The sequence below is a fragment of the Mesocricetus auratus genome, unplaced genomic scaffold, assembly GCF_017639785.1.
Source record: "Mesocricetus auratus isolate SY011 unplaced genomic scaffold, BCM_Maur_2.0 Super-Scaffold_100011, whole genome shotgun sequence".
Classification (NCBI taxonomy): Eukaryota; Metazoa; Chordata; class Mammalia; order Rodentia; family Cricetidae; genus Mesocricetus; species Mesocricetus auratus.
In genome coordinates, this window is record NW_024429195.1 from 79,163,381 (window position 1) to 79,189,395 (window position 26,015).

At 45.0% G+C, this 26,015-nt stretch overlaps 1 protein-coding gene across 1 annotated transcript in view; it reads right to left on the bottom strand.

The window, feature by feature from the left end:
- Positions 1-915: 915 nt before the first annotated feature.
- The window catches only part of Gnptab (N-acetylglucosamine-1-phosphate transferase subunits alpha and beta), a 65,494-nt gene continuing 40,394 nt past the window's right edge, over positions 916-26,015 (bottom strand). Inside the window, exons 8-21 of the mRNA XM_040755121.1 lie at positions 24,370-24,531; positions 22,596-22,775; positions 22,223-22,393; positions 20,974-21,097; positions 19,728-19,931; positions 18,321-19,366; positions 15,255-15,454; positions 14,847-15,066; positions 13,734-13,847; positions 12,120-12,205; positions 11,389-11,487; positions 9,799-9,966; positions 4,889-4,979; positions 916-2,452 (exon numbers count right to left, since the gene is read on the bottom strand). Coding sequence (XP_040611055.1) covers positions 2,375-2,452; positions 4,889-4,979; positions 9,799-9,966; positions 11,389-11,487; positions 12,120-12,205; positions 13,734-13,847; positions 14,847-15,066; positions 15,255-15,454; positions 18,321-19,366; positions 19,728-19,931; positions 20,974-21,097; positions 22,223-22,393; positions 22,596-22,775; positions 24,370-24,531 — 2,943 coding nt within the window. The 3' untranslated portion in view covers positions 916-2,374. The remainder of the gene's footprint in view (positions 2,453-4,888; positions 4,980-9,798; positions 9,967-11,388; positions 11,488-12,119; positions 12,206-13,733; positions 13,848-14,846; positions 15,067-15,254; positions 15,455-18,320; positions 19,367-19,727; positions 19,932-20,973; positions 21,098-22,222; positions 22,394-22,595; positions 22,776-24,369; positions 24,532-26,015) is intronic.

The following is a 26,015-nucleotide window of genomic DNA, read 5'->3' on the forward strand; positions in this document are numbered from 1 at the left end:
TTGAACTCACGCAAACTTCCTATCAATTTCCTGAATGCAGAGATTACAAGCATATTATGCTTCATTTTTGTACCACAAGTGGGCTTAAGACACATTCTAAAGTTTTTATAGAATTTCACTCGAATGAATGGATCTAAGGTTTATAATTTCTGGCCACTGACTGTTCATCGAATTCTGTCCCTCTGAATCATTTGGTAAATGATTCTATGAATGTTTGCATTTTATTATCCACTGTTACAAAACTTCTCATTAGGTGAAGTATATGCTCATCTAACTGCAGAAGTCTATATTACATCCAAAGTAAATTCTCAGCTTTTAAATAATACCCAGATACCCACAAGACAGGGTTTCGCTGTGTAGCCCTAGCTGTCCTGGAACTCGCTTTGTAGACCAGGCTGGACTCGAACTCACAGAGATCCTCCTACCTCTGCCTCCCAAGTGCTGGGATTAAAGGCATGCACCACCACCCCTTGATCTTTTTTTGGACAAATTCCATTTTTCCATTTAGAATCTCCCCCCACAAGTCCTACAAAGCAACATTCTCTAGTATGTCATAATATACCCTTTCCTTACTTACATCACACTTTATAGTGTTAACTGCAGAGCCTGAGAGCCAAACATACCACACAGACCACCATTCAAAACTGCTGAATCTGGACAGTAGTAATACCAATCTTCAAAGGCTCAAAGCTCAAAGCATAGGGCTGGAGAGACGGCTCAGTGGCTGAGACTATTAGCTGCTCTCATAGAGGATCTGGGTTCAATCCCCAGTGCCAACATGGCGGCTTACAACTGTAACTCCAGTTCCAGGGGATCTGAAGCCCTCTTCTGAGTTCTACATATGATGAACAGACAGGCGTGCAGACAAAACACTCAGGCACAATAAATAATAATAAAGACCCTCAAGTCAATAAATGTGATCTTTTTTTTATGAGACTTCAGTTTTTGAAATACACAAAATTTACAGCACAAACACAGTATTTACATTTCAAGTTATCTTTACAAAAATGTGTGCCATTTGGGAAGAATACTATTGAGATCATGATCAAAGATATCTGTCAGAATTCAAAACGGACTCATGGAATCAGGTCTCCACAAAACCACTGTATAATGATATAACAGAGCATGGCTGATGTCAGGGTTTGTTTATCCATACCTAAAAATGAGGCTGGTTCTCCGGTCTGCCAACAATAGTCTTGAGTCAAATCTGGCTGGGGCTAGTTTCATAGCTGCAACCTAAAACTGGTTGTCATCTTTTTATTGGGTTGTTGAAAAAAAACAAAAACCGCAAACAAAAATAGTAAGCAAAGAAGCCTGTCTGTCTAAGACAGATGTGTCTCATTATTTATTCTCTATTTCTTTACAGAAAAAGTTGGCTGAGAGTGTGCTAGTGAGCTGTTGGAAGATACAGTGGATTTTCACCTGGACACCACAGTCCTGTGCTGGTGCCCCAGAACTCCTCATTTCTGAAGTGAGGCACTTTTGTTTGCGTATGTACATTTCCAAGACATAATTACATCTGGTGATTAGCATTGGTACTTGATACTTAGCCCTTTGCAATTAGGCCTGCTGACAAAAATTACAGTACCCTAGGGACTAAGTCAAACAGAGTACTGTAGCAACAGTCCCCGAGCTCTTCAGTAGCTATTAGTAATTCAAGACCACTTGAATGTTAATAAAGTCAATAATTTAGATGTGCTAAAAGGAAGTGATACTTCTACATTATTTAAATAAGATCTACACAAACATGTTTGGACATCCTGATTCGTTATTTTCAGAAGAGAGAATAACTAGCTTAGTAGCTACTTATTTTAAAAAATGAGCAATGGATAAAAGGAAGAGGAAAATGAAAAGTTACACTGATAGACTTTGGCATGCAAAGCCTGGTGTCCCTCAGCACTTGCTCCCAGGCTGGCCTGGCTTCTTGGGCTGCAGCGAGTATGGGGGGAAACCTGCAGCCAATCAGCGAGGGTTCATCAAAGCTGACAGGTCCTTCCGCAAATCCTTTAAAAGTACAAGTTGTACAGCTGTCAGCACAGCTTCCCGGCGTGCTCACTAATTCCAGGGCAGGAGGCTCTTCATGCTGCAGAAGAACACGTCTGCACGCTGTCCCTTCTTCCGAGCAGGCTGTCTGTCACATCACGGGGACATCCTGTGTCTGTGTATTACATCATGGAGACACCCCCGTGTCTGTATGTCACATCATGGGGACACCCTGTGTCTGTGCGTCACATCATGGGGACATCCCGTGTCTGTGCGTCGGATCATGGGGACACCCTGTGTCTGTGCGTCACATCATGGGGACACCCCTGTGATGGCCAAGTGTGAGATGTTCAGAAGACGCTGAGGTAGGTGATTTTCAAATGAAGGTCTTCTACACCCTGATTCGATCTGGACTAGCTTCCTTGTGTATCCTCCTCCGGGGAAATATCTTCCGCTTAAGGGCAATTATCTACATGATGAGGACAGAAAGTATTAGTTGGCCACACTGAAGAAGGACCGTAGGTGAAGCCGGCATCTCTTCCGTGACCCACACCTTTCTGATTCAAGTTCCCTCACACTTCCCCCAAACAAAAGCAATCGCTAGCTAGCCTAGTGTCACAGTCAGTATGCTCACGCAGGTGCCCCAGAGATGCAAGCCTAAAATGATGTTGGCCATGGCTCATTTTTCGAAGATCTGTATGTAATGTGAGACTTATACAGCCATTGCTAAAGACATTTATTTTTCAAGACCTTTGGCCAGTTTCATTTGATTTTTTAATTGAAAGGAACTGCTGCTGTTTAATCATTAGAACACTAATTCTGGGTTTGAATAGACTTTTTCATAAGACAGTTTTTAAAAAAAAAGCTACATTAGGGGCTGGAGAGATGACTCTCAGTGGTTAAGAGCATTGGCTGCTCTTCCAGAGGACCTAGTTCAATTCCCAGCATCCACATGGCAGCTCACAACTGTCTGTAACTTCAGTTCCAGGGGATGATACCTGTATACCAATGCACATAAAGTTAAATTATTAAGAAAAAAACTACATTAAAATCCTGTCATTTTTTTCTATACTTATTAACAATAAAGACAATGGTTATGAATGGGTTACAATGCAGAGTTAATTTCTAGGTGCTAGAAAGACGGCTCAGCATTTAAGAGCCTGGTTATTCTTACAGAGGAAAGGGTCTGATTTCCAGCACCCATCTGGTGGTTCACCACTGTCTGCAACTCTAGTTCTGGGGAATCCAGCGCCCTCTTCTGGCCTTCGCTGGCACTTGCATGCACATGGGGCATAGCACCTTGAGCATGCAAAACACCCACACACATAAAAATAAGCAAAAAATTATTGTGAAGTTCATTTTTTTTTCAAGGCAGGGTTTCTCTGTAGCTTTGGGGGCTGTTCTGGAACTTGCTCAGTAGACCAGGCTGGCCTCAAACTCACAGAGCTCCATCTGCCTGTCTCTTGTCTGCTGAGGCTAAATGTGTGTGCCACCGCCACCTGGCCTTTTGAAGTTCATTTCTAAACATGTCACTTAGAATGTGACCTTAGTCACATATTTATTTTCTCTGCTGGGGGAGGGCAGTGTTTGCTGTTTGTCTTAGGGTGGGTGGTACGGGTGAGGACAGGCAGAAGGATTGTGACCGGAGTCGGCAGAGCAGGGTGCTGGAGAATCTTCCTTTGCCTTCTCTCCCCCTCCATCTTTCTAGCTCCTGTCCTTTCTAGTACAAGTGACAGGAGGAAGCTTGGTCTTCGTTTCCTACAACAATCCGTGTGGCTCACCTCTTCCCTCTCCTTCAACTTAAAACACCTGCGAGCACACTGCTGAGATCCTCGGGGGGGGACCACGTCTTTTAAGCAGGGACGTTGTGTTTCTCCCCCTACAAGAACATGGCAACACGGACCAAGAAAGGCCTAGCTACTTGGAAGGCGGGTGACAATGGCTGCCACACTGTCCTGCTCAGTCGCTCCTTTTGCGACTTCTCCTAAGGCTCTCGGTGCCCACACTCTTCCTGCTCAGTGTGCACTTCCTGTGAGTGACAAGCTTAGCAGCAGCTCCACTCCGCACTCCCTCCCTCGAGACTGAGGCCTCTGGGCTTGCACCAGGGAGAGGGGCCCACTTCCCACTTCTCCCCTTCAGGCGTTCTTTTCACAGTATTCCACACTACAGCTCAGTGAGGATTCTTTCACCGTTTTAGAATCAGCCCTTATATCCATCTTCCTGTTTCTGGACCCTCATCAAGGGTTGGATGTATGCCCAGGTGGGCAGAAGTGAGCCCAGATGCACAAGGGCGCGACAGAGGAGGAAGGGCGATCTGGCAATTCAGAGGTGTAAGCAAGAGGACTGCTGGTGTGTGTACAGGGACACGCAGGGCCATGACGTCTGAGAGGGGACTGCTGGTGTGTATACAGTGACACGCAGGGCCATGTCATCTGAGAGGGGACTGCTGGTGTGTGCAGGGACACTCAGGATCATGGGTAATGACTCTAGGCGAAGTTGGGACTAGAAATAGAACTTTTCAGTTATAGTGTGGGTTCCACAGTTAACCCACTGAGTTTGTAAGTAAAAAGGAAGACAAGAAATAAATGCAAGGTCTCTAGGCTGGCTGAAGAGGACATGACTTTACACGCTGGACACATGGACAGCGATGAGCTAAGGGAAAATGCTCTGTTTGTGAAACTGCTTTGCCTTCCCTTTCCTGCTTTTTTTTTGGGGGGCGGTGTTCAGATTTTCAACACAACTTCTAAGTAGCCCAGGCTATCCTCAAATTTGTGATTCAGCCTCCCAATTTCTAGCATTCTGCACCTGACTGTGGGTGTGAATTTATAATATTTTCTAAAAGGTACACTGATACAGTCCACTGAGAAATAGTACTTAAGATCTATGTAAAATATAGAAAACTTACCTGTTCAGCAAAGAATGAGAATATAGTAAATATAATCAATGTTGCTAGGACGCAATGGGTCCAAAACTTCAACTTGTCTCGATATGCCCTCCTGTTCAGAGACAAAAGAATCCTTCACTGACTTTTACAAAAACATACTGTACATATTGTAAGGCAAAGGATACTATCCATAGTCAACCCTAAAAATTAATAAAATATACATTTCTGGGTTTTTTGTTGCTGTTGTTGCTGCTGTTTTTTTTTTTTTTTTTTTTTTCCTTTGAGACAGGGTTTCTCTGTATTGTTTTGGAGGCTGTCCTGGAACTCGCTTTGTAGACCAGGCTGGCCTCGCACTCACACAGAGATCCGCCTGCCTCTGCCTCCCGAGTGCTGGGATTAAAGACATGCGCCACCACAGCCAGCTAAAATATACATTTCTAACACAAGCTCAGATCTTTTATTTTATAATAAATACTGTAAATGGTTCCTCGGCTTCCAAAGAACAGTATTTGTAGACCTTAAAATAACATTTTAAAATTTATTCATTCACATTCATTTACTTTGGAAAAAATTTCTGGGTACGGAAGAATAAACAAGATTAAGTTTCTTCTTGAAACTGTTTAGAAACTTGGAGAGTCACTGACATGGCTAGAAACATGTGTAATCAAAATTAAAGTTTTATAGACACCCCAGACAGATGGGGCCAGCTGCGCCAATAAGGCACCATTTTCCCTTAGCTTTGAGGGAGAAGGAACGTGTCTGGCTGAAAAGGGGAAAGTAACAGTGGCAGGGGGGCACAGTCACCCAGAGTCCCACAGAAGCCATGAGCACAGTCCGCGGAGCTCAGAGTCCCACAGAAGCCATGAGCAGAGTCCATAGGAACTCAGAGTCCGCGGAGCTCAGAGCCCCACAGAAGCTATGTTGCGGAGCTCTGGGACACGGAAAGCAGCTATCAGGGACTGAGGCGACTCTGGAAATGAAGTTCACCTGTAAACCTCAGGAAAGTGGGTGAAATGTGGGGGTACGGGCGTGTCATACAATCAGGGTAGAAATGGAGGCTGTGCAAAGGACAGACGGACAAAAAGCACACAGTCCAGATTTAGCCGAGACACGCAAGAGTGAGGGCTGTATTAGGGCGGTGAGAAGAACAAGGAACAGAGCAAAAGTGAGGGTAGAATGAAGGGGACATAGAAATGACAAGAGCTGGGGGCAGAGAGAGGGAGCGCAACAGTTTCTCATCTACACTTTGGAAACAATGAACGGTTAGGAACATTCAATACAAAATGCTTAAAACATAAGCCAGTACCTACTACACTGGGGCTTTTGCCTCAGTCTTTGAGAATAGAAGTCTCTCTAGTTTAAGTCCTATTCTTCCACACGTGCTTCTTTCTCTCCCATAACCAGACACAGCCAGTTCAGTGGACTCTGGTGAGTGTGGGCTCACCACCCCAGCTGTGCACCACTGGACACAGCCAGTTCAGTGGACTCTAGTGAGTGTGGGCTCACCACCCAGCTGTGCACCACTGGACTATTCACAGTTGCATCTTAGATGTCTGTCAACAGGTGAAGGAAAAAGAAAATATGATCCACATACACAGTGGGATTTATTGAGCCATAAAGAAAAAGGAAATCATACATTAGCAGGGAAATGGATGTAACTGGAAATTCTCAAGTTAAGAGAAAAAGCCAGACTCAAAAAGACAAATACTACATATTTTCTTTCATATGTGGATCCTAGATTTTAATCTGTATATTAAGATATTAAGTGAGAAGCTGTGTATGTAAGATGAATCCACAATCTCTCACAGCTTCTCCTTATACAAATGAAAATGAGCAGAGAGCATACAGTTTCATGTGTGTACCTAGCTTATGAAGCTAAAAAGCTTCATGGGGAGTGGAGAAAAACTCCTACCTGGCAGGGGGGAGGGGAGATAGGAGCTAAAAGAATAGATATATCATGAGGGATAGGGGCACTAATGAAGGAAAGAAGGGGACCCACAAGAGGACAGGGAGACAGGGATGGAGAGTGAGGGGACAGAACAAATAACGGACTGTACAATGTTAAAATACATAACAAAACACATTATTATGTACATGCTAACAAAAACATATAATATAAATTAGAAAAAAACTAACTTAAAAAATTAGCCGAAACTGTATTCTGCACTCAAGAGCCTGAGGCAGGCAGGCAGCTGCCTCGTTTTTCTTAGTGTGTTGTTTCTTCAGAGCAAAAACCAGCATTTACGTTGTAGGACTCATGCAGTAACAAGGCACCGACTCTTGGGTGCTCTGGTCTGGGCTTCTTCTTTGTTTAAGGGCTTTCTGACAACATATTGGCAGATATCATCATCTTCAGAGAAACCGAAAAGCTTTTGGATCCTATGAGGTCTTTTAGGGCCCGACCTAGAGGCACAGTAGTGTCCCTCAGTCTAGGAACATCCTTCTCTCCTTCTCCCTTTGTTTCTTTTTCTTTTTGCAATAACCAAGATAAGAACACCCAGACTGGCATCCATGGTGCCCCCTGAACAGATTGGCACTTCCTCTCTCTCTGGTTCTCCTTGGTCTATAACAAGAACTCAACAGCAAGCACACTCTGCCATGGGTCAAGACAGCTTGCTTTATGAGAAAACCTTGTTTGTCATTGTCATTTTCCCATCTCTGATTTGGACCACATATAACCTATCCACTGTTCACCTAGAACATCAGTATGTACATTTCACAGAAAGTACAAAACTTGTGTTCATTGTCCAGGCCAATGAGTTTCTGATAGCTGGTGTCTGGGAAGGAGATATTCAGCTTCATCTTGACATAGCCAACTACCTAGGAGGCACCACCAGAAAAAAAAAAAAAAAAAAAGCTTAACCTCCCTTTGAGTCCACCACTTGCTCAGCTGCTGCGCTGAGATAATCACTGGACTGGGGGAATTAACGCTCAAGCATGTCAAGAGCTCTCTTTGCAGCTCCCGAAAACTGAACACAGTGAGAAGCTGTGTATGTAAGAGGAATCCACAATCTCTCACAGCTTCTCCTCATACAAATGAAAATGAGCAGAGAGAAGCAGAGAGCACACAGTTTCATTTACGCACCTGCACCCACCAGGCTCTTTCCAGTGTCTGCCAAAGACCTGCCAATTTCCCAACAGTCCCTTGGACTCCATCCACTGCTCTTCATCCTACCCGCCCCCCTCCCCCCACGTCAACAGACAGCATCAAGGTCTACAGCAGACATTTCTCAGCTTGGTCTTAATCCACCAATCTAATATTTCCACCAGATATTTGGGAATTGCCTTTATTTATGACTTTCTTTGTTCTATTATTATAAAAACTTCATCTAACTATTACCACATTGGAACATGGAATTAGAGGTAACTTAATTCTGTGTTCCCAGGGCATGGCCACTCTTATTTGGCTCCAGAATAAACTTACCTACCTTGACATGAGAGTTGTATTTTTGCAGACAGCTGTTAACCTACCTAATGTTTCTAACCAGTATATCTCTAAAGTTCTTTTACTTATGACTTTCTTTTGTTTTATAACTACAGAAACTTCTCTCCCTTTGGGGTGAGAGCCATGTTTCATAAGGACAAAATAAAGTCCAAATGCTATCTTTCCCCAAAAGGATCAGTGTTCCGTTCCCAGGATACCAATATCATGACAAACCTTGATGCTACCGCCAATATATCCTATCTGGTGCCCATCACCCTGGGTAGGCATTACATATCCTTCATCTTTGGGTTCCAGCATCTGCCATAGTGAGGCAGTCAAAGGGTTAAAAGTCTTGATAAATTCGAAGATTAAGCTTCCTGACTTCATGGCAGTAAGTGAAACACGAAGGAAGCGCATGAAGCAGCTACAGAACATATGAGAATGTGTGAACTTGAGAATCAGGCTTGATCTCTTACTTGCCAGTTACTTGAGTGTGAGCAAATTACCCCAGCACTCATTAGCTGAGCCAAGGTTCAGATCGCAAGTTGCAGACCAGCTTGGGCTGCAAGGGGAATTCCAGACCAGCATGGGAGACCCTGTCTTAAAAAGCAAAGGCTCAGGGTGTATCTTGGCTGTAAAGCACTTGCCTAGCACACACAAGGTCTTGGGATTGACCCTTATCACTGAAGAAAACCATTCCCATAAGTAGTGTCAGACATACAAGGTCACACAGCACATGCCCTTACGTATCCAGCATGGTCAGTGACACACAGCACGCGTCCTTACATATTCAGTCCTTACATATCCAGCACAGTCAGTGACACATAGCACACATCCTTACGTATCCAGCACGGGCAGTGAGAAGAAGGCAAATGAACGGTCACCGGGGCTAAGGGTGAAGTGATCTGGAAACGACTGGCCTAGGGCTCTGGGATACTTCTTCAGCGATGAAAGGGTCTTTAAACTTGAGCAATGCTGCTCAAGTTTATGCACCATGAATATGCTCGAAAATAGTAAGGTGTATTCTATGACCTCCATTTCAATTTTTGTCATCTTCTCCTGTCTTCATCCTTCCCAGCTACAGCAGACAACTTCTAAACAGTGCTTTACCAGACGTCACTCAGACACTAGCTACGGAGTTTCCATTAGCTCCAAAAGCTTGCTTGACAGTCTGGTCAGCCCATGCTCATTTCATGCGCCTCTCAATATGCCCAACACAGTAAGGTCTTCCAAATCAGTGATGCTGTTCACTTAGGCATCCATCAATAACAACTGAATGAATAAGCTTTCATTCAGTAAAACTGTAAAAACCCAGCCACATATTTTTTCAAATCTCTAGAATGCCAGAAAATGTCTTTCAAATGTTTAATAAAACTGTAACTGTATTTTCCCAAATAAATTACACAGCAGGAAAAATATTAAGGAAATGTCAGCAACCTAAAATCCAGATATAAATGTATATGTAGCTACACGGGCACACATGCATATATGCAAAACCAGAATTTACCATTCCTGCAGCTCATGCATGTGAAGAAAGCGGTTCCGATACTCTCTCGGCAGCTCAAACTGGGAAGGTATGGGAAACATGGATTCATAGAAGTCTCTGAGCACGGCCTTGACTGTCTGGGCGTCTTTATGATTGTGGTCAATGTTGTCATTCAGACAGACAAACTTCCTGAAACAGAGAGCTAACATCACTGATCATCACACGCATGAGTCTGATCCAATAAAGTAAGAGATCTGGGGCGCTGGCACCCTAAGTTGGTGCATTTGCTGATAAAGTTCCCTATCAGGAAATATCAGGAGGAAGAGTGTTTTCTAAAGTTTCCTTGCAAATTCCTTACCAAGAGAGCTAGGGCAGATAATTCTGAAAGAGTCATGTAACTATGGGAACAAATAAATGACTTCCATTTAGTGCAGCCAGATGTATGTGTTCAGGAAATGTATTTGACTGGCTGCAGTATTTTGTTAGTGGCTAGGAGAAAATTAGAAAGCACCTGAAACAGGTCCTTTGAGCTGTCGGACCATGCTCCTGTGGTGTTTGGCAGAGAGTTGGTCCTACAGTGCAGACCCTTTGAGTTTTGAATTAATGTATCTCCAACTAAGCTGAGAGGCTAGAGCTCAGCAAAACCAGGTTAGGATGGTATGTCCCTTCTTGCTTCAAGTTTTCTTTTTTTGGGGGGGAGGTGGGCATGTCAAGGCAGGGTTTCTCTGTGGCTTTGGAGCCTGTCCTGGAACTTGCTCTTGTAGACCAGGCTGGTCTTGAACTCACAGAGATCCACCTGCCTCTGCCTCCTGAGTGCTAGGATTAAAGGTGTGTGCCACCAACGCCCATTGTTTCAAGTTTTCTCTAGGGCAAATAATCACAAAACCAAGGTGCCACTAAGGGTATGTTAAGATGTGACAACACTTTTGAAAACAACAAAAATTTTTTAAAAATCTAATTTTACAAAACCTTCAGACCCCTTGGAAAAACAGAGAGGATGTGGGAACATGTTAAGAATCTGCATAAGGAACGAAAAAGGGAAAGAGTTTTTTAAAGACAATTAGCTGAGCCTGGTGGCTGGTGCCTGTATCTCAGGACTCAGGAGGTTGATCTCTGTAAATTTCAGCCAGGTTGGCATGTGAGAACCTGTCTCAAAAGTAAGACAAACAAAACAACAAACAGCCAGGGAGTTGTCCCAGCAGTTAGAGAGTCCACTCCGCGACCCCTCCTGTGTGCTAGGACATTAGGGACTCAGTCTGACTGCCTGGACAATTGCTCAGGACAAACCTTATTAGAAAAACCGAGTGCCAGCTGCCTGCAAGCCCAGCCCTTCCCTTCCAGTCTGCTCTGGACCTCACTGAATGGCCGGTGCCCCCACCACTTAGCAAGCCCTCCATGGGAACTTAGTCTTCAGTCACGGCTCCTGCCTCTTTGGTGAAACCAGCTGAAATAACAGAGTCCTTTTACGTTGGAACTTCTCTGTCCACTCCAAACAAACAGCCACTCCCTTCTCTCTACTCCTGCTCGTTCCCTTCCTAGTCAAGTTTACTTTTAGAATTAAAAAGCAAAACAAAACATATTTTTATAATCAATCAGAAAAAAAAAAGGTACCTGGGGTTTTTTCTTATGTCATCCAGCTGGCCAACCACATGAGAAACATTGGTACGAATCATTTTGAAAGCGATTTCTTCTTCTCCCATTATTTCAAACCTAATTATCAAACATATTTAAAGAGTATTTGGAAATGAAAAACAAAATTTCAATAGGAAAAGCATTCTTAAAAACTTTAGGGAAGCCGGGCGTTGGTGGCGCACGCCTTTAATCCCAGCATTTGGGAGGCAGAGGCAGGTGAATCTCTGTGAGTTCGAGACCAGCCTGGACTACCAAGCGAGTTCCAGGACAGCCTCCAAAGCCACAGAGAAACCCTGTCTCGAAAAACCAAAAAAAAAAAAAAAAAAAAAAAAACTTTAGGGAAGCCGGGCGTTGGTGGCATATGCCTTCAATCCCAGTTCTTGGAAGGCAGAGGCAGGTGGATCTCTGTGAGTTTGAGGCCAGCCTGGTCTACAGAGTGAGTTCCAGAACAGTCAGGACTACACATAGATATACACAGAGAATCCCTGTCTCGGGGGGAAAAAAAACCCAAAACAACCCCCCCCCAAAAAAAGCCAAAAAACTTTGAGTGGACCCAACATGCACAGAAATGACCAAATCTTTTAAGACGACTACAAGGAGCCTCACATGGTCCTTGAATGAATGCACAATTACTACGACACTGTAAAGGTGCAAACATGCCAGATCTTCAGAACCGTCCGCACGCGGGACAGAGATGCATTTATACTCACCTATATTTGTTCTTGTCTTTATATGCTTTGTGGATCTTGTCAGTTACTGGGTTACAGTTGGTGACAAGACTTTTAGTGACTGGTGGCTGCAAGAGAATACAAGTGGGTCAGACAGTCTACCAAGGCATGACGGGAAGAGCAGGTGAGGCACTGGCCTTGGTGCTGAATGTGAGGGCCACCAAGAGTGTATGTGACTAAGGACGTCTAGAGGGGACAGGGCTCAGGAGCCCAGCACAAGCTACAGCCTGGCTGTGGGGTACACATAAAGATATCCGAGGAGACAAGTGACGAGCTGGCAACCGAGAGTGCCTGCTTTCTCTCTTGAGGAGAAAAGGGCGTGTTCAAGTCCTTGATAACTAATAGCAATTTCGTTACCTTGACACACACGGGAATGACAAACCCATCCTTGACCTGATTAAGTAGTTTCTCAGACAGTCTCTTCCTCTGAAACCCTGGCTGACCTGGGCTTACTGAGGAGACCCAGGCTGATTTTAAACTTGTGATTCTGACACTTCTGCCCTGCATGTGGTGGATTACAGGCCATGTGTTACTAAGCCTGGCTTACACAGAATTAAAAACAAACAAAACACAGCAGGTGACTAACCTGCAGATGCCTCTGACTATAATAGCTTTCACAGACTTGGTATAACTAAATGTAGGGAAACTTTCAAAAAAGAATTATTATTTTAAAACTCTGCTAAGAATTTCTTTAGCCTGCAAAAGTTAACTTCCATGTTTTAAAAATGGTGTTATCCTCTCCAGAGGCAGAAAATGACTACTGATTACACACATACCCTTTCACTGATTATGGACATCTGTGAATCAACTGTGTTACAGGAGCTACTGATGGCTGTAAACCACCATGTAGGTACTGAACCCTGGTCCTCCATAAGAACAAAAAGTGCTCCTAACCACCGAGCCACCTCTCTCCTCCAGAAAAATTTTAATAGAATTTTACTCTGATTATGAAAGCAAAAGATACTCATTGTACAAAATATGGAAACACAAGTAGACAATACTAAAGAAACTATTGGTGCTTTAATGTCTTTTGAGGTGTGTATATTCTGCTATCCGAGTAGGAGTGGATAATATTAGGGAATTTTTGATAATTCAAGCAGTGTATGCTTCCCACTCCCCCTCCTCATCCAATTGATTTTCTAAGCTTTTCCCATATATCATATGGACAACTTACAAAAACAAGTTAAACAGCGTATGGTGTAAGCCCTTTCATCAATTCTGAGGTGCACACATTTGCATATCCATCTCTTATAGGTAACAATTGGTTAAGAAGTGCCGTTGCCACAGATGTGTGGAGCTCATCCGCCATCCCCCACAAAGCCGGGGGTGGGGGGGGGGGGAGGGAAGGGACAGCAGCACCCTGTCTGACATATCTCTGTGGAGCGCTCTTTCCAAGAGAGTTCTCGGGTCACTAGAGTGCCTGTTTATGGAATCCAACCAATTGGAAGAGGAACTTAGGTATTCACAGAGTGGGGAGGGATTCTCAAGCAAAATGTAAGTGACTGTGTATTATTTGTGCTGCCATGTTGCCTCTGGTTTGGCTGTGCTACATAGAATGGTGGAATTGCACCTGATAAGGGTTACCATGAAACTTACCAGATTGGGATCGTAGTATGCTTCCTGAGTTGTTGGGATACTGCTCAGTTGAGTGACATTAGCAGGAAGTGTTTTAGAGCAGTTTATCAACATGTGTTCCAAACCTGTCAAATCCTAATGAAAGTAAAATATGTATCTGTCATACATAGTATACATAAAAAACTGGTTTAAAAATAAGAAGTATGTGCAAACAAGTAACATATAGACTGGGTAGGTTGTATTTATGTACATACATACATATATATGTATACATATATATATACATACATGTATCTAACAACAATTAGTAGGGAGGAAGGTACATGGAAGGACCTGGAAGGTAGAAAGGGAAGGGGGAAATGACGTAATTATATTATAATCTCAAAAAATAAAAGGGGAAAACAAAATAAAAAGTATGTCAAATGGGTCAGGCGGTGGTGGCACACGCCTTTAATCCCAGCACTAGGGAGGTAGAGGCAGGTGGATCTCTGTGAGTTCAAGGCCAACCCAGTCTACAAGAGCTAGTTCCAGGACAGGCTCCAAAGCCACAGAGAAACCCTGCATCGAAAACAAACAAACAAACAAACAAACAAAAAAAGTATGTTAAATGGCTCAAAAGCAATAGCATTCTGAAGTATAAAAAAGAAACATTTCAAAAGAGCAAAATAAGACAACACAACAACAATACTGCATCCTTATCTGAACCAGAACGTGAGTGAAGTTGGTGAGACACCCATTTTTACAAGGTGGTCCAGGCTCACAGGAAGGATGCAGTGCAACTCAACTCATTTTAGCATCTCCATACTTGAGTTTTGCATTTCTAGGGACCACAGGAGGACTTGGTTGAGTCTCAGGTCAGCCGTACCCTATGCCTGAATGAACTTGTCACGAGGGGCATGTGCAGTATCTACCGCCTGGCTCTCTCCTCAGATAACACATGATTACCCCAATGCAAGGCCACAAAACACAAGTTTCAAATATTTTAGTTGTGGCACTAATAAATGGATGAGTTGCTAGCCTATACGTTACAATATTCAGAATTATCTTTACTTGAAATACAGCAGAAAAAGAGGTGCTATCAGAATTATTTTCCACTTAGTATGTTACAAGCTTAAGGTTGGAACGATACATTACCTGCAAGCTTAAAGGCAGATCATGAATTCTGGTAGCCAGCGTTCGGATTTCTCTATCAGACAAGACACCGGATTGGTCTGTATCTACTTCATCAAATACTTGAGAAATATTCAGGGGCTGAACTGCACTCATGAGATAATAGAAATATGAGAAGGCAAACTGCATGTCCTCAGAGTGGCGCACCTTGTGAAATGACGTCTTGTCAAACTCTTCGGGGAACCTGTCCAAACATAACATGTAAAGAGCTTCGGATGTTCTGGGAACATACAGTATTGGGTGTTTATGAAACACAAGTCTGTCTTCACGTCTTATTGATACGGCATCTTTGACTCATCAGGTATGACGGGCATGGCCCATTAGGGAAATATGCAAATGTCAAGCACACAGAAAGGCACAACTGAGACTCACATGTCTTGTAGTTCTTGCATAACAATTCTGTTAATCATGTGGGGCATATGCGCGGGGACTTTCCTGGATGTGAATCCAAACTTGCTGTTTAGGATCTTATTGACGTATCGGAGTGAGTCTGCAAACGTATCTTTTAGTTGCCGCCCTGTATGCTTGCTGTCAGTAAAGTATGCCAGCTGTGTCTTCAATGACTCTTCCTCCTAAAACGGGAATACCATGTAACAAAATTGTGCCACGCACTGTGTTACAGAGTGTGGTAACTGCTCACTAACAGTCCTCACGGTGAATGGGTTCCATGCTGTAGGCTCACTTGAAGGATCTTAAGGGAAACACTGGCTTGAGAATAACAGTGACATAACAGGCCTATTGGGTGTGCCTTAAAAACTAGTTAGAGAACACTAGCCAATTCAATACAACATTTAGAAAAATCATTTACATACAGATTACATAGTGCTGGTAACAAAGGAGCGTGTATTTGAGTTCTGAATATGACTAAAAGAAACAAAGTCAGTTAGGCAGAACTGCAGGCAAAGAACACTGGCAACGAATGTGAACAAACTTTAACAGAAGTTTTTTGCATCACCAACTGAAGATAATGTAGAGGAATGACACTAGCTAGTGCTAGTTAGCATACGAAGGAGCAAGCATTCCTGGGTGCCGTGGGCGTATGAAGTAGTGCCACATTTTAGGACTGAAAGTTTACGAGGATGAAATGCAGCAATTCTACCGATGCAAATAGAAAGCTGCGCATAAGACAATGTGGAAAGAACTCGTTGAAGTGCTGCGGTTGTAAAACACTGGAAAGGTCCGGCTACTAGAGGAGCAAAGGCGCTGCCAAGGGCCGCTTTCTCACAGGCACTGGATTGGAGGTCACCACAGGGAACGTGTAGGTGGCGTGCACTCACCGTTGCAGGACAAAAACTGCAAGGTGGCATGTTCACACGCCTCGAGAAAAGACTGGAAGGGCAACCATTTATCAAATCTCAAGGAAGAAGATTCAACAACATCTTCCCTTTTTATGGCAGATCTCTGTAGTGCTTGAAAATCGCACTAGTCTACAGTCATGAAGACACACACACGGGCTTCTACAGTCATGAAGACACACACACGGGCTTCTACAGTCATGAAGACACACACGGGCTTCTACAGTCATGAAGACACACACGGGCTTCTACAGTCATGAAGACACACACACACACACACACACACACACACACACACACGGGCTTCTACAGTCATGAAGACACACACGGGCTTCTACAGTCATGAAGACACACACACACACACACACACACACACACACACACACACACACGGGCTTCTACAGTCATGAAGACACACACGGGCTTCTACAGTCATGAAGATACACACACGGGCTTCTACAGTCATGAAGACACACACACGGGCTTCTACAGTCATGAAGACACACACACGGGCTTCTACAGTCATGAAGACACACACGGGCTTCTACAGTCATGAAGACACACACACACACACACACACACACACACACACACACACGGGCTTCTACAGTCATGAAGACACACACACACACACACACATGGGCTTCTACAGTCATGAAGACACACACACGGGCTTCTACAGTCATGAAGACACACACACACACACACACACACACACGGGCTTCTACAGTCATGAAGACACACACGGGCTTCTACAGTCATGAAGACACACACACACACACACACACACACACACATGGGCTTCTACAGTCATGAAGACACACACGGGCTTCTACAGTCATGAAGATACACACACGGGCTTCTACAGTCATGAAGACACACACACACACACACACACACACATGGGCTTCTACAGTCATGAAGACACACACGGGCTTCTACAGTCATGAAGATACACACACGGGCTTCTACAGTCATGAAGACACACACACACACACACACACACACACATGGGCTTCTACAGTCATGAAGACACACACGGGCTTCTACAGTCATGAAGACACACACACACACACACACACACACACACACGGGCTTCTACAGTCATGAAGACACACACGGGCTTCTACAGTCATGAAGACACACACACACACACACACACACACACATGGGCTTCTACAGTCATGAAGACACACACGGGCTTCTACAGTCATGAAGATACACACACGGGCTTCTACAGTCATGAAGATACACACACGGGCTTCTACAGTCATGAAGACACACACGGGCTTCTACAGTCATGAAGACGCACAAGGGCTTCTACAATCATGAAGACACACAAGGGCTTCTACAGTCATGAAGACACATGGGCGAGGGCTGCCGCCTTCCACTCAATAGCAAGTGCCCAGTGTGCGAGGCAAAAGGACGCCTCCCAAGGGCTGAGAGGAAGAAGACACGCCCCACTTCACCTTCTTCACTGTCCGTCCCTGACAGTCTGCCAACTCCGGCCCACCTGGGGGCAGCTCACAGGGTGTGTTTCCCGAGGCTAGTTCCCCTGGGACTCAACAAAGACACCACATGGCCACAACTATCAGCTTTATTTCAACTTGTCCTCCTCAGTGGCCTCTAGTCTTCCTGAGAAGTGACTGTGTCTGTATTCTCCAGTGTTCACCACTGTGGCAGCAACTTCAGGCAAAATGACACCATGGCATAGTACAGGCCGGCCACGTGTGACACAAGGGACAAGAGCCCCGCTTCTGGGGTTTGGTTTACAGGGCTGGTTGTGCTGATGGTGGAAATGCCACTGGACTTATCTGAACCTCAGGTTTCTCAGCAGTAAAGCTGGAATAGAACCAAAGCTACAAGCTAAGGGGACAGGCTGTCACTGCTGTCCCCTTCATGTCCCCAGCCTCTGCCCCAGCTAAAACACTTACTCGAGGAAGGACCATTACCTAGACTGCAAAAGTATGTGGCATGTTTATAATTCGGGTTATTGAGGAAATGAAATGAAACCAGTCAAGAAAAGCACTTACTTCGGTTGTGGTCACAGGAAAGTGCTTGACAAATGGTAGTTATTATATTACACTTACAAAGTTAGTTGAGTTCCTGGGCATGAGAGAGAAGAAGGCTGAATCTGACTTACATCAAGAAGGTCTTGGAAATACTTCTTTTTCTCCCAAGGCAAGAAGCCCGGGTAGCTCTCTGTGTAGTGCCGCAGCCTCCTCCCAGGCACTACCTCGTTTACGGTCACGTGGCTGTCAGCGGTGCCCTCCACTCTGCCTCTCTCCTCTCCTTTCCCCGTGAGCTCTTCTTTGGGTGCACTCGCCCCTACTGCATGTTGAGTCTGAGTTTCCAACTTAAGTCTTGCATGGGCCTCCAAGACTGGAGGTGGATTTAAATCGTGGTCACCGCCATTCATGCTCACTGTCCCCACTGGGGACGTCCATGTCTCTGATCTCTGACGAGCAACAAAGCCACCTGGGCTTCCGTGAGAGGGCTTTTCCTGTGGGACCTCCAAATTGTCATTTGTATGGTCAGTCCTTCTGGCTGGAGGTTTTACTTTAGTATCTAGTGAGTTCCCCAGGAAAGACTTCAGCAGGGCTGACTTGGATAAATTATATCCTTTCAGAGTGATGTCTCCAAGTTCCAGCTGCAGATCCAACTTGGTCAGTCTCACCTGGGCCTCTTTCGGAAGGAGTGAAATATTGACCACGGGGATTTTTACCTCCTCTTGGAATCTCCCTGTTGTGTTTACATCATGTCTCCTGACCTTGGGGAAGCGTTTCCCTTTGGGAACATCTTCAAAAGGGATTTCAGCCTGGGGAAAAGGTGTCACTGGGCTAACCACATTTTCATAGGCCTTCTGGGTTGTAGTATTGAGCTTTGGTACCTCCCTCGTGTCCACCTCTACCGTTATCTGGAATTTGAATTCCTGATCATTTGCGTTTTGGAGTGTGAGATTAAACTGTATCACGGTGGCATTCATTCCGCTGTGCAGTATGAGGTGTATGGTTTTCCACTTGTTTGCAATGGATGCATGTCGGATTATTGGATTGTCACTGTAGGCGCCTTCGATTCCTCTTTTGGCTATTTTTGCAAAGCTGAAATAAGACAGGTGTTCACCTTTGGGGATAACATAGTGAGTCTGGTTTGGGAGAAGAGTTACTTTATACAATTCATGAAAATGATCTAGAGGAAAAAACACAAACATGGTTTCTTAGACATTTTTACTGTCTTTCCTTAATTCTCTGGGTTCAAGTTCTTATTCTCTAAGGGTGACTTTAAATTTATTTAAAAATGCTCACAGATTGTAATACAAGGTTTGGGGCTAAGGCTCATCTTATCATTTGAACTGATCACAGCAGTTTACATGGAACATTAACCCTGATTCACTATAGACATGTGGCATGATTTTTAATGATACATTTCAATGACTACTTTCCAACTTTTCACCCATTTGAGGATACTTTAGGTAGTGACAACCATTGAGTGTTTCTCTTTTTGTGGGGTTCACCCTTTGTTTCTCATGTTTTCATGGCAATCCACATACCTTGTCCACAGTCACCAGCATCAAATCCACAGGACAAGACGTTGCAGGCCTGGTCACAGAATTTGTCTGCGAGCCAGGAATTCGCACACCCTTGGTTACAGTAAGAGACACTATTTATTCCTCCACCAAATTGCCAGGGCTGTCCGACTCCAATATTCCCGGTACCCCCACCTCCTGCGGCATAGCGACTCCCTCCACTGTTACCTGCAGAGGGAGAAGGAAGGTAGAGTCCTTTACTGGACTTACAAATGTTTGCAGGACTGAGACATGGATTGCCACTACAGAGGCTCATCCCCTTCCTTAGCATGAAGACTCCCTGTATCTAAGAACGGGAGCTCACCTGGAAGGGTACAGGCAGTGGTGGTTAAGACAGGTACAGCAAAGCTGGGGGAGGGAAAAGAATTATTCCGAGGACCATGACTCAGAATTCCCAAAACCAAGTCCAGACACCGGTAGTAACATCGTCAATTGCTGATCCTTTGCTAGGTCTGCTTACACTGCTGTGTTCTCTCCCTGCTGATGCCTATATTTTACAACAAGGCACCTGACAGAGGGCTAAAACAGCCTTGACTTTGTTTCCTCTAATATTCCACACATTTCCAAGCCCATTTCCTCATCTAGACCACCAGGATGATAACATCTGTGCATACTCTTTCTCAGAGCCCCCCCAAAAAAAAAATCAAAAGGGTTATAATGTTCTAGGCCGGGCACTTGGGAGGCAGAAGCAGGCGGATCTCTGTGATAGCCTGGTTTATAGAGTGAGTTCTAGGACAGGCTCCACAGCTACAGAGAAATCCTGTCTCAAACAAATAAATAAAGTTCTAGAATCTAGTGCTTTATGAACGGGAAGGTAATAAGTAAACACATTTTCTAAAGTGCCAACATCAAGTCCAAAGGTGAACAGGGGAGGTGCTGAGTAGATAAGAGACATTTATTCTGCAACTCTGATTATTTCTCGGCCTACTGCAGTTTCCCCCCGAAAGTTACTGCCATGGATTCCTACAGAACCAGTTGGAATGGTCCTTGGGTTAACACAATTAAGAGTATTCTAGAAACTTTAAGCAATAACAAAAGATATTTCAAATGTAGAGCCTACATCAGAAAAATGCATTCAGCAATGGATGCTGTGAATCAAGTGAGTCACACGGCAACACTGATCTCTGCTATGATGATTTAGGAAGTCAGCAGCACGTATTCTTAGGATTAAGGATGCAAAAATGAACACGTCACATTCAAACATCCTTACCCGAGCAATCACCACCATCCCAGTCACAGGCTGAATTATTACAGGCCTTGTCACAATAGCCATCTTTAATCCAGGAGCCCGGGCAGCCCTCGGCACAATTGGGCACAGGCCATGTCAAATAAACCTGTGATAAAATCAAAGAGAAAATACAGCGATTTCTGACACTTTTTGCTCTTTAATTAAAATACCTTTAGATAAAAATTGAACTTCCAAACTTTCCCAAAGACTGGTACTGATATTCCCCATTGCTTTTGGCTGGCCAATGCCCACTGTAGAGTTAAACCTGCTGAGCATGGCTCTTCTTTCCCAGTTGCTTCAGAGAACAAGGATTGGCTCACGGGTTAGTTTTACTAACATGCTCTTATAATCTACTTCTAAATAAAATAGGCATGTGTCAGCCTGACATGTGAGTATGAAGGCATGGCAGGGTAGGAAGGGGCCATGACACTCACTAGTCACCTGAGCTGTTCTGCACAATCTCCTAAGGCTCAGGGAAGGAGAAGGGGAGTGCCAGGAGCCGCTGTCTCCAGACTAAGGCTGTGCTTAGGCAAATTAATTCCTACAACATTCTGAGCTCCCAAAGTGAGTTATGTGGCGCATGGTTACTCTATAAATTAAACCTACTAATGATAAACATGCCCCTCCCTTTAAAGTCATAGCTCCTTTGCACACTGCACTTATTCAGAATGTATTTTCTAAATCTAAACTGGAACTAGAGACTGTCAGTGGCTAGCGTTCGGCTCTATGGTACAGTAAGTAGTTTGTTTGGCTCTATTGTAGAGTAAGTGCTTTTCTAGCATACATGAGTTCCTGGGGCACAGCAAACACACACACAAATCCAGTTCAATTCAGAGAGGTTTCCCCATCCCAACTGATTTACACCTTTAGTGTTCCGCCCTTCCCCCTAGCACAGCCTGAGCCAGACAGCCCACCTTACTGAAACTCCGTCCACCCCCCCGCTTCTCTAAGCTAACTGTACGTTGCTCATTTTGCTGTCACTCACTCTAGTTGCAGTTTTGTTGCAAAGTGGGTTTGCTACAGTGGAAAACAAAGGTTCGCGGGAGGCTGCAGGAAAGCAGTGTCACACTGCGGTTTTCTCACTCTTAACCCAGACTCTCCTGAGCTAGGGGGTCACAAGTGCACACTGTTAATACTCGTGTACAGAAGTGGATACAGGGATTCATGAGGAAACGCATTTCCTCATCTACTACAGATTTCCCAGCCAGGCGCCCGCCCGTCTTGGCCTTACCTTTTGACCTTTGGAGTGACTGTAGAAGTCGTCTGGCCAAACGTCCTTGCCAAACATGACGTCATCATTCAGATAAATGAACCTCTGTGACAGCCCCTCGATGCGATGGATGTGGCTCTCAATAGCAGGTGAACTGAATGTGGGCAAGTGGCTCAGGTTTCGGAAAATGTCCTTTAACAGAGAGCACACGTGCATCAGGTAAGTGGAGCCGTTCTGACCCGGCTGGGCATTTAGGAGTGGGGAAGGGAGGAGACTGTGGTAATTCAAAGGAGTCTGAGGGTGATGCACCGCACTGAAGGCGCAGAAGGGAAGCCATAGCCAGGAAGCCACAGCCGGGAAGCCGCAGCCTTGGGCTGTTTGCCAAGTCACGCACCTGGTGAGTTACTATTGTCACTCGAGGGTTGTCAAGGTTCAGCCAGGAAGGAATCTGCCCGTTGGTGACAATGAAAACATTCCGAACCCATGGCGCATGTCTTTCGATCGATCGCAACGAGTATCTCAGCTCTTCGTTATCTTCAAAGCGGCTGGCAGACACGTCTTCATCCTGCTTGGACTGGGAGAGATGTTGGGCACACACAGACATGAAGGAGGGACCTGCATGAAACCCCAGCTCCTCCTTGTCTTTCCTCTCTGTCTGCCCTGTTCTAAGGGGAAATGTGCCCCTGTCAACCTGACACAGGCTGGAGTCACCAGAGAGGAGGGACCCTCAACTGAGACAATGCCTCAGGCTGCAGGCAAGTCTGTCAGGGTTTCTTAGTGAGTGATAGGTGAGGAAGGGCCCAGCCCATTGTGAGCGGTGCCGTCCCTGGGCTTGGTGGTCCTGACTCTGTGAGAAAGCAGGCTGAGCAAGCCACGGGAGGCAAGACAGTAAGCAGCATCCCTCTACAGCCTCTGTATCAGTCCCTGCCCTGCTTGAGTTTCAGCCCTGACTTCCTTCAATGAAAACGGTGCTGTGGAAGTTTAAGCCGAATAAACCCTCTCCTCCCCAAGTTGCTTTGGTCATGGTATTTCATCACAGCATAAGAAACCCTAACTAAGATAGGGGCTCTGGCTAGCCTTTAAAATTCAAGTGTGTGTGTGAGAGAGAGAGACAGAGAGAGACAGAGAGAGAGAGAGAGAGAGAGAGAGAGAGAGAGAGAGAGAGAGAGAGAGAGAGAGAGAGAGAGAGAGAGAGAGAATATGCCATCCTCTTTATCATACTTTACACAAAGGGTCTTAGATCCAATTAGTCTTGCAGGCCTGGAGCTCACTATCTAGACCAGCCTGGCCTCTCTGCCTTTGGAGTGCTGGAATTAAAGGCATGTGCCATCTAGCCTGACCAAAGTTTTATTTTATTAGACACTTATGAGTGAGTAAATGTGAATGCATATATACGTGGGAGCCCTTGGAGGTCAGAAGGTGTGACAGCCCTTGAAGCAGGAGTTATAGAAGGTTATAAGCAATGTGAATGCATATATACGTGGGAGCCCTTGGAGGTCAGAAGGTGTGACAGCCCTTGAAGCAGGAGTTATAGAAGGTTATAAGCAATGTGAATGCATATATACGTGGGAGCCCTTGGAGGTCAGAAGGTGTGACAGCCCTTGAAGCAGGAGTTATAGAAGGTTATAAGCCATCCAACGTGGGTGCTGAAACCAAACTTGGATCCTCTGGAAGAGCAGCAAGTGCTCTTAACAGCTGGGCCATTTCTCCAGGCTTGTTCTTTTCAGTAAGTATCAAAACAATGGTAGAAAATGGAAGTTTGGAAAAATCCTAATGCAGTCACTTCTCAGTAAACCCTCTTCGTTCTCCTACTAAATTGATGTATTGATATTTAACATTCTAATTCTTCAGTCCATTGCTCTTCCAGCTGAGCTATTCTGGCAGTGGCAAACACTCTGAATTTCTGACCTGAGTTGTACAGGTCTACACCCTTCCCTGAGCTGTAGAGGTCAGGTCTATACCCATTCCCTGAGCTGTAGAGGTCTACACCCATTCCCTAAGCTGCAGAGGTCTACACCCTTCCCTGAGCTGTAGAGGTCTACACCCCTTCCCTGAGCTGTAGAGGTCTACACCCCTTCCCTGAGCTGTAGAGGTCTACACCCCTTCCCTGAGCTGTAGAGGTCAGGTCTATACCCATTCCCTGAGCTGTAGAGGTCTACACCCCTTACCTGGCTGATGGCACTCAGGTCCCACAACAGATACGCAGGGCTGATGGTCAGCTCTTTCCCATTGATGGTCATGTTCTTCTTGGTTTGCTTGTTTAGCTCTTGGAAACCTTTGGGGTTATTCAGTTTAAGAAGAGCGACACTGGCCTCCGAATACAACTGCAACTGACAGATAACAAAGATACACATGGGCGCACTGGACCTCGGGGAATAAACACAGATCACATGGGCGTACTGGACCTCGGGGAATAAACACAGATCACAAGGGCGCACTGGACCTCGGGGAATAAACACAGATCACATGCACGAACTGGACCTCAGGGAATAAACACAGATCACATGGGCGTACTGGACCTCGGGGAATAAACACAGATCACATGGGCGCAATGGACCTCGGGGAATAAACACAGATCACATGGGCGTACTGGACCTCGGGGAATAAACACAGATCACATGGGCGCAATGGACCTCGGGGAATAAACACAGATCACATGCACGAACTGGACCTCGAGGAATAAACACAGATTTTCTTTTTTTTTTTTGAAGCAGTTTCAGAATCTAGGATGACATTAAACTCATGGCAATCCTTCTGCCTCAACTTTCCAAGTGCTGAGATTACAGGTGTGAGCTATCATGCCCAACTTTTTAACTTTTAGTCTTGAAATGTAAAGACAGTATTACGGGTCAAAAGTTTCAGTCAGATGAATGTGATCAGAACATCTGTTAACAGGAAGGAGTAGGGGAATGGAGTGACCAGGGCACCTTGGTTGTTTGACAGCTGTAGCCACTCCTCAAGAAGTCCTGAGACATCAGACTCTTATGAAATCCCCCCAACATTTAGAGTAAGCTTAAGTGTTTTGTTTATAGCTCTTCATTTAAATACACATATACATACATACATACATACATACATATTTGGTATGGTGGCACATGTCTTTAATTCCAGCACTCAAGAGGCAGAGACAGGCAGATCTCTGTGAGTTCGAGGCCAGCCTGGTCTACAGAGCGAGTTGCAGGACAGCCAGGGCTATGTGGAGAGATCCTGTCTCAAGAAAAAAGAAAAAGCCAATGGTTTCTGACTTTGTTCTAGACTATGACCAAGATGACCATTCTAGGGGAAGCCTGCAGTGTAGCGCTGCTGGATCAGGTGACTTTGTGCTGTAACCGGCACCTTAGCAGCTTCCTGCCTTACTCCTGGAGTGTCTTGGGCCTCGTCTCGAGGTGCCTCTAGAGGAATGTAACTTTTAAGGGCAAAGCTTTGGAGCAACCATAGATCTAAGAGCAAGCAACGTGAACAGCAGCAAGTTTTACACACTGGCTTCTCCGACCTCTCAGCGCCCACGGCACCTCCATCTGTGTTTGTTTTAGACTCTGGGTCAAGATTTCCTAGGAAAGGAGGTTTTCAACCAGAAGCTAAGGAGAAGGGCAGAAATCACCCCACTGGAGAGAGTAAATCCTTCTGCCATGATGGCCACTCTGACAAGACTGCCATTTTCTTCCTCAGTCTTTAAGACAGAAACAAACACAGATGCTTACAGTGTCATCTGGGTACTGTATTTGCTATTAGACTGTCTCAACTCCTTTTCTAAACAGCTTCCTGAGTTTCTAGAGGTCTCCCCAAGCCAGAAGAGAGTGGTGGAACTTATGTC